General features: G+C 37.3%; 1 protein-coding gene across 8 annotated transcripts in view; it reads right to left on the reverse strand.

Annotated features, from left to right (window-relative positions):
• LOC137267857 (voltage-gated potassium channel subunit beta-2-like) overlaps positions 1-13,193 on the reverse strand; it is a 138,313-nt gene that overhangs the window by 4,466 nt on the left and 120,654 nt on the right. For 3 of the 8 annotated variants that reach the window (XM_067802292.1, XM_067802287.1, XM_067802294.1), the window contains one exon: positions 7,499-7,544. The exons of 2 other annotated variants lie outside the window; for them this stretch is intronic. In XM_067802292.1, coding sequence (XP_067658393.1) covers positions 7,511-7,544 — 34 coding nt within the window. In that variant the 3' untranslated portion in view covers positions 7,499-7,510. Of the gene's footprint in view, positions 1-4,514; positions 4,558-7,498; positions 7,545-13,193 lie in introns of those variants that run through there. 3 more of the 8 variants (XM_067802288.1, XM_067802290.1, XM_067802289.1) reach the window with 3 other exon arrangements.

Consider the following 13,193-nt stretch of genomic DNA (forward strand, 5'->3'; position numbering starts at 1 on the left):
AGAATGTGCCTGAGAAACATTTAATTATTTTTGTGCAGCCAAATATGTATGTATGTATGTATGTATGTATGTATGTATGTATGTATGTATGTATTGTGTGTGCATGCATGCATACATTGTGTGTGTGAATGCATGCATACATTGTGTGTGTGCATGCATGCATACATTGTGTGTGTGTGTGTATATATACAGAGAGAGAGAGAGACAAATTGTTTCCATGTACTGATATCTGTTTGTGTATTCACATATATAATCTTTTAATACTTACCTGAAAATGATTACAGATTAAATTAACTCTCTATAAAAATCTTTGACACAATGCTTCAGAGATATTTCTTGCTCATTCTTCAGGTGAACAGAGCACGAAGTAGCTCCAAAATGTGTAAAGAATAAAAGTTGTTTCCCTTAATGTGTCATGGCTAAATAAAGACAAATAAAGACTTCTTTAAGTTTTGTTAACTGAGTCTCAGAGCTACTTTGTGTCCCTTCGTCAGGTGATTATCACGTAAATACATAGTGGGTATGTGTGCATGCACATGCACACACACACACATCCATCCAGGTTTTGAGCTGACTTTAACAATTAGGCAGCAATCAAGAACACAGTAGATAAGAACGTATTGCTAGTAGTTTACTCTTTTCCTATGGCTGAAGTTGGTATGGAGATTCTTGGTTGGCGACCAGCAGTACGGTTGTCACATTTTTCCATTTTTTGATGTTCTTAATGAGATGTTCTGGAAGGGCAGAATTTATTCAATAATTTTCATGTGAGGTCATGCTCTTTTTCACTTCTGTCCATGGTGAGTTTAGTCTTTCCATCATATTTGTCTCCACACACAAAATGTCCTAGAAAATTGATACATATAGGCCAGACCAGTCTTATTTCTTGTTTTACAGATTTTTGTCCTCAGAAAAATCTACTTGTAATCATCAATCAAAGTAATATTCCTTCCAATACTCAAAGTATTTTACTTTTGGCAATTTATGAAGTGTATATGGGGCAAAACAACACTCTAATAAAAATTTTCCTGTAAGTTTACATTTTTGGCCTATAAAAACATTAGGATTTTATTTCTTGAGTGGGAATTTTATTTTCATCTTATTCTTGAAAAAATACAGCAGGCATATCCATAAAACATGAAATGATATTGGTTTGACCTTATTTTGTAATCACCTGATTGAGAGCTTTAAGTTGCTCTGAGATGTCATAAAAAAAGAAAGTGTTAAACCAAAAGTTGGGTCTCCTACATCCATGTTCCTACAACTTCCACTCAGACTTGCATGAATACCAGTAGCCATTACTCATGGTCACACAGCTGCAGTCACTTAACTGTTTTAACTAGGTCAGTAAGTTTCTAAACAGTATATAATAATGCCAACACAAGTATAACACAGTGTTTGTTTGTTTTACCTGCCAGGTGTCCCAGGCTGTGTGATTGTGTCACATGACCAAACGTAAGTAAGTATTAGGATCAATGTAAGCATTTAGTTATAAGCAAAACAGTTAACAATTAGTATTTTGTCAGCATGTAGTATTGACTAGCACTAGTTTGCAGTTAGTTTGTATTTAGTAATGAGGTACATGTATGTGGTATTCATATCTGTCACAGGACTTGTCATGCTGTGGTTTTACAGGACTTGTCGTGCTGTTGTTTTAATTGTTATTTTACACACCCTGCTACGTGATGATCTCACTGAGTGTTATGTATTTCAGGTTTTACACTGGTTATTCCTAAGTCACCAATAAACAGAATCTATATCCATCTTCCAGTCGACCTTATTTGGCATTGCCTGACAGTTTTGCTTCATCTGCATGCTGGTGTCTGAGTACACACTGTCATCACACTGTACAGTGAGTTTTGGTGCAGCAAGTTCCGACTCCAGCGTCAACCTAAGGGCGACACTGGATGTTCATGTGAAAGTTGTTATAACACACATACATATATATATATATATATTGTCAGTGAAACACTATTACCTCAAACTTTGATATGATAAACTTACGTTCTCAAAATAAGAGTTTGGTCCCTGCATATTCCTTATTTAGTCATCATTTTGTGTTATGTAAAACTTCGGACAACTCAAAGAACATATTTAGGTCCCTTCAATTTCACACAGTAGATATTTATATAATACTCAACAACAAAAATCAAAGACCACCTCAATTTTCAGTTTTAATGTATGTAATATTTCATATCAAGATCCATATAATACTAAATATTGAATATTGGAATGGTCCTTAACTTTCTTTGTTGAGTATTACTTAATGTACCCAAGAGAAGTCTTAATGTATATATTAAGTGTACAAGTACTGTTTAGACCTAGATAATGGGGTGTGTTCCATGTATATATATATCCGCAACTGTTGCTATTTTACGTGAATGTTTTCAGACATTTCCTCTGACGTTCATGAAGAATCATCCTTATTCCGATACAACCTCTGTCCTTAAAGTGTACAGCAAAAATAATAATTGCTAATGCTATACAAATAATGATCATTAATGACCACATTTATTTCAGGTTTCCAAATTGCTTGAAATTGCGGTTCTCATCCATATGAATGTCAACGTTGCAGTCATCCACTGAGGTTCCTCTGGCCCATCGTACACACACAAAGTCGATAGAACACTTCATAAAAGACATCAGTCCTGGTGAGTTCAATTCGACATCTCTTTGTTTGTCTGCTCCCTCAGTTATTATGGTGCTTACAAGGAGAGGTGATTAATTTTATGTCCTAGGTGATTTATCTTGATCAATGATTCTATGAAAACTTCTTAGTCCTAAGTAGTTTTCCAGTAAACAGCATTACAAATTGCCAGTGGTTACAAGTCACTACTTGGCCAGTCTGATCGTGTCTGGAACATACTGCAACAGTGGCTACTTAAGGTATAAGGTGGAGGCTAAGATGTGTCATCTTGGATACTTTTGTGGTCAAGAACAGGCAGCAGGAATGTACATGGTAGGAGCCAGTTTGAACTTTCCTCTCACATCAGAATTATTTATTGTGTGTGGTTGCAACCTTTCCATGTTCATTGCTCAGTTTCTGGGCTGAATAAGGCATAATAATATAATAATGTGGATGTTTGCTGGCTGTGGCCCTGAACCATATTCACTCACTCATTGATATGGTTTCAGTTGTTTGGACAAGCATTTTGTGTTACTACAATATTTCAACATTCCTGAAGACAACCATGTTTGTCAGACCAATAAACTAGTCGTCCAATGATAGACTGAACCCTCCCACACACACTCCCAGAAGATACAGAAGGGAGTGGTCAGGTGGATGGACCTTTGGTGGCATCCTACATACAACATACAGAAGGGACACGTCTGATGGGTGGACATTTGGTGACATCCTACATACAGAAGGGACATGTCTGATGGGTGGACATTTGGTGACAGCCTTCATACAGAAGGGACATGTCTGATGGGTGGACATTTGGTGACATCCTACATACACAAAGGAGTGGTCAGGTGGGTGGACGTTTGGTAACATCCTATACACAACATACAGAACGGCGTGGTCAGGTGAATGGACATTTGGTAACATGGCAGAAGAGATTGGTAAGTATTCCTAGCTGAAGGCTGATTGTGTGTCATGAAACAGGATAGACACTTCTGGCAATACCATCCACATAGTGTCTGATCCATTACTGTTCTTCCATCCTTTATCTCCAGGTCATATCCATCCATTCTTGTGGGTCATGTGATTGCAAATTACACACACTTGAACTTCATTGGTTTTCATTATCACATTACTGACCAATCAGACATTGGCATAAAGAAAAGGGAGGAAACACGTATAACCCTGAAACCAAGAATATTTTGAGCTTATCTTTCTGCATGTCAGTCAGTTTTGCTATATTTAATTTCCTACAAACGTGATCATAAAAGGTGGGACTGGCTATCATGATACTGACAAACCAGTTACAGGGGCTGGTTTGTAGATAGCATTCTCAATGATTGGTTAGAAGCATTGCCAATGTGAAATGTAAAATCAAGGGCAGATAATCTGAGATCACCGGAATCATGGGGATGGATGCAGGTAATCATGTACCTTAACTGAAATGCAAGCCATGGAGATACAGCAGATATGCTCATCCCAGAATAATTCCACGAACTGCTTCATCACAAGCATACTTGCCCTGTAGTTGATGGGCAATCACAAGTATTTTCATAAAATGGATACAAACCCTGTATATTATTGTGACAGGGTTCCTCCTAGTGCCCAGCTATGTCATAACACTCCAAAAGACTTCACTTTACTGTGCATGGTTTGGAGGTAGTCGTTTATTCCTGCAGGGTGGGGTTTAGCTGTAAACAGGAGGGGGTGAAATTTGGGATTGGGTATATTAAACTATACACACAGTTGGGGACTCTGTTGATGTCCTTGACTCTTGATTCAATTCGTATCCCAGGTGTGTGAGGAGGCCTTCCACTTTCACAAATGTGTCAGTAAGTTAGCTAGTGACTACTGGGTTCATGCAGGCTATCATATCTTGGTATCTACTTACTCACGTTTCTCCACGTCATTCTAATTTTGAAAAGCACGTACATCTGAAGCAGAAAACATGATGCAATGACACGATGAGATTGTGATGTTGAGTGGGCATCACAGTTAGCGCAGCGGCAGCGGCAGTCAAGCAGCTGGAGTCGTGTGTTAGTACATAGGATGTGTTAACAGTTTTGAAGAAGTAGCACCAGGGTGGTGGGTGTGTGTAGGCAGGGTGGGGTGGGTGGGGTGTTATTGATGGTGGGACAGGGAAGCAAATGCCCCCCTCGACTCACCATGTTTTTGTGCTGGATCTGAAAGCCAAACAGATTTAACATTTTGAAAAGTAATAATTTTACTATGTTCTCAAAACTAATAGTAATATATTTCCTTTTGCTTTTAAGTTTGAATAGGTGTGTCTGAACTAGAAGAAAATATTCTCTTTACTATTGTATCCAAAGTTGTGTATTGACTCGGTTAACAAAATGTACGTTGCGTCATGTCTGTGAATTGGGAGATCATTTTATTTACTGTTGCCTCAGAAGTTTGTGTCTGTGAATTGATGAAATCTCTAGAATTTCTGTTGACTCAAGTTGCAATGTCAGTTTGAATATGTGGGTCACTAATTTGATATTATGTTATATAAATAAATCAAACATTGTACAATACAACATCAACTGTAAGGTACAGAATGATGTTTGGAAAAGTTATCTTTATAGCTTCTTTGAGACATTTGGTTTACTGTAAAGTAGGGGATAAAGAATATTTTGGGGCACATATATTTTTACTGTCAGTTTTTGGGGACAATTTCATAAAAGTGTAAACCCCTCCCATATTCCCAACTTTTGGTATTAATAGTTGATTGATCATGTTCTGGTTAATTGTTCTCAAGAGAAATGACCCCATAGTGATCCAAAGTGTCTAAATGAACTTGTGACGTCCATCATCTGGATGCAGTATGGCACCACACGTATCACTGTAAGACACCAGTTGCCAAGGGGAGACAACCCAATCCTGGAGCAGCAGGAACATTTCCTTTCCGCCTCAGATACAGAATCTGTTGTGTTTAGCATCTCTCTTAGCAACAAGTTACAATCCTTTTTTTCAATCATTTTACATTACATCTTCATCCAAAGAACCAACAACCATTTATACGTCTTTAGTTTGAAACCAATTCAAATGAAAATAACAAATTACAGTAATTCAGGTATATATGTCTCTTACCTACAGAGAGAGAGACATCTTGCATGACAAAGGTCTCAGGGGTCACGTTTCACTCTAACGGTGGATTTTAGTAACCACAAATCACTTTCATTATCTTTATGTACAATTAAAATAGAGGACAAAAGATTACTTCATACAATGATACTACAAATTTTTCATTCTACACCAAATTTACTACAGTGATGATACAACAATCAGTTGTTCCTTAACCCTTCTGGAGTAGTACATTCGCAGCAGAGTTTTCTTAATATACATCCTAATAGGTTGTCATATGATTTTTGTATGCAGGCAATTCAATTGTGACACCTTTCTATTGTACCTTGTTCAACCCCTGGGGTATTGCTTGATGACTTCCTTAAAGATTAATGTGTATGGCACTAGCATACTGTGTCATTGTGTTACTGTATATCGTTCAGCCTTTGGGAATGGCTTAATGTTTTCCTTTAAGATTTATGTGAATAGCACTACAATACTTTGTCACATCGTCACTATATGTCGTCAAACCTTGGCGTATCACTTGATGAATTCATTTATGTGTATGGTACTACAACAGTCTCTCAATGTGTTTCTCAGAGTATTCCAGCAACCATGTTTCAACACTACATGAAAGGCTGTCTGTCACCTGTTTACCTGTGATACTACAGTGTAGCTCTGACAGTCCTGACAACTCCGTTTTCAATTATCCATTTAAATGATTTGGGGGAAAATGTCGCAGAGTATTTCAAGCCTTTCCAGGAAGGTGAACTACAGTTCCAGATTAACAATATTCCACTTTTGAGTCAGCCCAGGAACACATGTTCTACATTCTACAAGGAATTACTGTTTGACAGTGGTAGGATAAACACTAATAATATCAACAGATGAATGAGAAATGCCCGAGCATATATCATCCATGATAGCACTACAGACAATGATTAACCGTTCCTGTTGCTCTATAGCAAAGAGCAATATTTAGAAAGTATGGTAACATAAAATAACAAAATGTGAAGTGATATGATCTCTATATACAACATGTCAGTCAAAACCAAGGTGCAAGTTTCTAAAAGCCATATTTCTTGTAGCTGATATCTACCATAGGAAGAAACTAATAGAAACTCACTGGTGTTATGATTTTATGAAAAAAAAAGAGATTTGAAGAGAAAATGAGAAAAAAAGGAACCCTGTGATGTCATAAGTTTTTAGGAATTTTTCCTTCAAACTGATGACAGGATGTATTTAATTTTCTTGAACGAACAAATCAGAAAATATTTATCAGATGATACCACCATTGAAAGTACAGCATAGAAAGTTCTACACAAGTTTTCACAAAACAAAGATGTTGAAAATAGAGGTAAGATCTCAAACATGCTTGAAGCTATTTAGAAAGGAAACATTCCGAAACCATGAGAAATCATAGGAAATAAACATTAAAATTTTGAAATAATTAGAATGTTTACAGTGCATTTTAAGAGAACAAATTGTGGAAAACGCCATGCCAAAGATCTATAAATTGCATCTGTCAACTTTGGAGTGTCAAGATTTCTCGCTAATTTCACGCAGGTAAACCGAAACATGGGTAAGATTTCATCTCGAAGATAAAAATTTGCAAAAAGGAACTGAATAATATTTCATTTGATGATATAATAATTTTGCTTCATATTTCCTATTCCCCATTAATCTATGAAATCAGTTAATAATATTTTGATTTTGCTTAACTTCCTGAGAGAAGCAGACAGTGCTATTCCATGACATAAAATCTTTGTTCTCCAAAGTGACTGTGCTACGATGTGAGTGAGACCTTACCCCTGCCTAGCGCTATCGGCGTGGAACTTGTCGGGCTCTTTGTCGACTGAAGGAAATAAGGAACAGCGTTAGACAGATGGTTTGTGATGGTTAGATTTGGGTACAAAACAGTAGCATTACATCAACAGGGGTGTTGGGAGAGGTACCAAGTCTGTGAATGTCTGTCAAGATTCTAACCAATGATAGTTCAATTCTTCTTGAGGTTCGAAAACTGTTGTTGGTCAGTGGACAAGACCTCCAGTTCATCTGGGAGCATGTGTTGGGCAGCTGACTTTCAAAGTGGCCATGTGACTGGATCTGGCAACTGACCAACAGATTTTACTTTCTGAAGAGTCTCATCAAGAGGGTTGACAGTATGAACACTACATTGCCCTTCAGATTCCACTCAGACAATAATGGCATCATCTCGCACCTGTTCTGTTTGTATTTGTCAATATGATGAAGCCAAGCAAGATCATAGTCTAGAGAACAGTCCAGGGATCTCCCAGTCTACAAAATATTCGAAAACACTTTTGAGTTGTCTCCTGTCTGCTGCTGGTTTCCTGGTGTCTTCTGTGTATCCACAGTATTATTGATAGTGTTTATTCAGTCGTTATCCAAACCCTTGGCCTAGTGTGAACCGAGAATCAGTAACTCTATTGCTTATCAAGACAGACATGTTAAAATGAAATGTATTCCAACTGGTTAAGCATGGAAACTTCTTATCTATTTACATGTTTTTTAAATGTTTGTGACAGCCTGTTCTTTGTCAATATTAACAGTATGTCTCTTGTTGAGATCAACAGGAATATGTTGCACATTAATAACCCTACATGAATGAATGAGGCTACCTATAACAGTCAGTGATATAGTTCTTTTCCAGCCGTATGACAACAGCTTTAATCTGACATGGAGCAAGCAACGCAGTTGTCAACAGTCATGGTCTCCAGCCAAGCTAATGTGGGATACGGACATATCATCTGGCCAGATCACTGATAGGGAGACGTCAGATGGTAATTATCTGTACCCTGAAAACATGGTCTCGAGCCAACTTAGTGTGGGATACGGACATATCATCTGGCCAGATCACTGATAGGAAGACGTCAAATGGTAATTATCTGTACCCTGAAATCATGGTCTCAAGCCAAGTTAGTGTGGGATACGGACATATCGTCTGTCCAGATCACTGACAGGAAGATGTCAGATGATTACCACCAACATTCTGTGGTCATCATCTTGTCATTGATATCCAGGACTACACAACTGATTTTGAAGTGATTTAGTTAAATGAGTTAATTTGATTAGGATTCTGGTCTTTAATAAGCAGGTAGGTAGCTGGGCCTGTTACTAACAAACCTTAAATATTTTTTTGGCATTTTGTTATTTTCTTATAAGTTTCCTTAGTTAAAAACTGTTTCTAATATTTGTTTTTTCTAAATATTTATTTCCATTTAGTTTGGAATATCTATTTGGTTGAGCTGAATTTATAATGCATACTTATGACCCATTATTTTAACTGGCTTCTTTGGTCGAATGAGTGTGATGGTTAACTGTGTTAATGCAATTCAGGTGGCATCAGTCACTTGGACAATGGTGCTAGCTCACTAATTTGACTATACAGGCTTACTTTTTGGTGATTCTTTTACTGTTAGTTCAAAAACAACAAGAAGTCAATTTTGATCAATTTTATTTTCAGTTTTGAAATTAGGATAATATGTCCTTTGAAGGAAGCGGTAAATGTGTAAAGGAATAAACAAAAACAAGACCAGAATCTGATCATAGACAAAATGCTGCTCATAAAAAGTCCACGGAAGTCCCTTGAAATCAGCACAATCAAACAACCAATTATAACAACTTTCAAAACCAACATGCATTGTCTTGTTTTGATTTCTAGGGATTTCAAAATGGACACCAGGGATCTGATGACCTCATGTTAATATGATGCTACAACTCATATAGATGGTCAGGACAAATTATGTATTTGTTGGTCAAAGGAAAGCAAAACATTTCTTACACGAACTGACCGTATGAAACTAGGTAATGAGAATTATCTGTTTTGCCAGTTTGTTTTGATACATAGTAAAATCTTTTGCTGACTTTACAAAAATGAGATACTCAGGTTTAAAGGTCAGGTCATTTTCCATAAACAACAAACAAGTACATAATGTGTTGTGACCTTGTTGTGACATAAGTTGAGCCACAGGGAAATACAAGCTTCTACGTCCTCAAGTTCCCAGGTGATGTTAAATACTATACTAGCTGTTGATGCTGACCTGGTATATGGTCAGAAAAGTCATACAGGAAAGAAGGTAAGATAATTCGTAAAAATGTACAAGACAAATATATCCGAAATGTGCCATTTTGAGTAACACAGCTGCGTTAAGTGTAAATTAGAATAAGAATGCAGACAAAACTGTCAAGTTGTTAAGATAATGCATTTTGATGAATGCTCAATATAAATGCATAAATAGGAAAACCAACGAATAATGAGTATCATTCATTAAGTGCACACACATTCGCACACACATATATATACTGAAGAAAAAAGTAAGTGAACACATTATTTGGGGCAGACTAAAAACTGCAAGCCACGTGTATGCTTCAGCACGTTTGTAAAGTTAGAGTCTTGGGAGTCATTCCACTTCCATGGGTCTGGAAGATGACCAAAATAACAGTTACGCCCAAGAAATAATTCTGTTTCTTAATGTTTACTTATTTCTTTACTTCAGTATATATCAAAGGCATAGCAGAATTAAAAGAGATTAGAGACAGCTTTGCAATATTTTGTCAATGAATAATGATTTTTAGCTAATATTATTTTGAATAAGTAGTATCATTGTAATTCGCTCATACATGGTATATTTCCTCTACTAAAATAGTTAAATCATCCTCACTAGTTAAATCAGAACCTTAATTACCTTGCTAAGGAACCAATACAAAGGGTTAAAAAGCTAGTTTCTTTCACCTGAATGAACAGTAAAGTTTGCTGAGTAGCTTGTTGTCTGTTGTGATATAGAGAGATCAAACGACCCTGAACTGGGAAGTCTGTCGGCGTGTAAATAAATACAGGGGTTAAGTATTACCCGTATTTGATAGTGGCCAATGCTGTACTATAGCTGAAAGGATGGCTGTCTGGCCTATGCCGCCTAAATTCCAATCTCAACAGGCCTGGCAAGCCTGACTTCTGTGAGAAACCAACTTGGATGGAGTATTTGAAGACAGAATGTCAATATGAAAATGTGAGCAGTGGGAAGTCCATGAACAAGGTTCAGACAAGTCAGTACATAATTATACAAAAGGATATCATTGACATCTGAGGGAAGAAATGCCAACCTATGGGGAGATAATTCCAGTACCAAGGGAAATAATGCCAGCCTAAGGGGAGATAATTCCAAATCTTAAGAGATAATGCCAGTCCCAAGGCGAAATAATTCCAATCCCTTAGGAGATATTGATAATCTAAGGATGGATAATGTGTTTCTTATAATCCTCATGCCACTGTATTATTAACATGGCTGAGTATGGACATGGCCCCCAAGACTTTACCAGCTGTGACACTATCTGGTGGAAAGGCTATTCCCCCTTCAGAGGGGCTGTCTGTTTCGCCAATACCTGTAAGTGGGCGTTCACTGTAAGCCTAGAAATGGGCATTCACTGTAACCCAATAAGTGGGCTTTCACTGTAACCCTGTATGTGGGCTTTTACTGTAACCCAATAAGTGGGCATTCACTGTAACCCGGTAAGTGGGCATTCACTGTAACCCAATAAGTGGGCTTTCACTGTAACCCCGTAAGTGGGCTTTCACTGTAACCCGTAAGTGGGCTTTCACTGTAACCCTGTAAGTGAGCTTTCACTGTAACCCTGTAAGTGGGCTTTCACTGTAACCCTGTAAGTGGGCTTCCACTGTAACCCTGTAAGTGGGCATTCACTGTAACCCTGTAAGTGGGCTTCCACTGTAACCCTGTAAGTGGGCATTCAATGTAACCCTGTAAGTGGGCTTTCACTGTAACCCTGTAAGTGGGCTTTCAATGTAACCCTGTAAGTGGGCTTTCACTGTAAGCCTAGAAATGGGCATTCACTGTAACCCTGTAAGTGGGCTTTCAATGTAACCCTGTAAGTGGGCTTTCACTGTAACCCTGTAAGTAGGCATTCACTGTAACCCTGTAAGTGGGCATTCAATGTAACCCTGTAAGTGGGCATTCATATTGTAACCTATAAGTGGGTATTAATTGTGACCCTGTAAGTGGGTATTCACTGTAAGCCTGTCTTAATTGTAATTTTGGGAGTAACCTTGGGAGTGGGGTTTCCTTTTAACCCTGTACATGAGTAAACCCTGTGTGTGGCAATAATTGTAACTATGTGAGGGGAGATACATTATAACCCAATACATGGGTCTTAACTATAAACCCTGTGAGTGGGCATTAACTTTTCATATGATCATTAATTGTAACCCTGTGGGTGGGCATTAGTTATACTGTTGTGAACGGGTATTCAATTAACCCTGTGTGGCATTATATAATTAGCTTGTCATACTGTACAATCTCTTTTTCTTGAAAGTGCAAACTATGGCACATTTAAGCAGGCATGTCAATGCAAAATGCCTCTACCTGAATGACAGGATTCATGTATATGTATATATATATTCTGGCCATAAAAATAAAAAATAAAAATGTAAATATAATCAAATTGTAGTATCACAGCCTACAGCGCAGATAATGCAAGGCATCCCTACAAGTATAATGTACATATCAACAAACAATACACCAATAGCTCATCATCTGATCAAGGAAAGATGTGACAAGGATATACTCTTCACAGATTGGGAATACATAATTAGATTATCTTGTTTTACCAACAGAAACTTATATGTTTTTTCTAATAGAGATTCTCTTTAATGTTTCATCTTTAGGTGAATGAAATAATTCTGACCTGAATGTTATTTGGAAATTGAAAAATGGTATTTTTATGTAAATCACTTATTGTGGTCTTTCATGATTAGAAGTTATTAAAACATGAATCTGATTGTGAATAAATCAAAATGTTACTAGAACACCTGATAATTCAGCTGAGTTCTTGCCATTAGGTATGAGGACTGCAAATAGATGCTACATATGCCATTTGGAATGAAATGTCAACATTATCAAAATAGATGGTTAAAAATATTAGATATTTGGTATATGCCATTTGTGTTCATGTCTTTGTAAATGTGTCCCCGAGAGAGTTGTGTGCTTGCATGAGAATCATCCTTGCTTCTTAACAACAAGAGTGTGTGTCAGGACACTAGCATCTGCGATGTTGTCATAAAAAGGACAGCCAACTGATCAAGCATTTCCCTCACACTGACACTGGTTCCATTCTAAACATTAATGTATGAGGTGATCCTTTAAGAAAATACGCCATTGCTTCCACAAACTTCCTCAAATGAAATATTCTCTGAGATCAAAACACAGAAAGAACATTGTTGAAATTAATGCCAAATTTCCTAATTAATATCTACCAACAGAACTTTGAGAACTCATGTTGATTGCCATCACAAATGTATGCTTCTGAATGAAGTTATCTATGTGACTAATGACACCCTGAAAGATGATAATCTTGTACGATGCCACATTCAGCAATGTTGCAGCAATACGATATTGGCATGTACCTAGACTCAAGGCCTTATTACTTAATCCATTATCATGACCTCTCAGTCACCTTGCTCTAGAGGATTCAA

This window comes from Haliotis asinina, chromosome 16 (assembly GCF_037392515.1).
Source record: "Haliotis asinina isolate JCU_RB_2024 chromosome 16, JCU_Hal_asi_v2, whole genome shotgun sequence".
Taxonomy (NCBI): Eukaryota; Metazoa; Mollusca; class Gastropoda; order Lepetellida; family Haliotidae; genus Haliotis; species Haliotis asinina.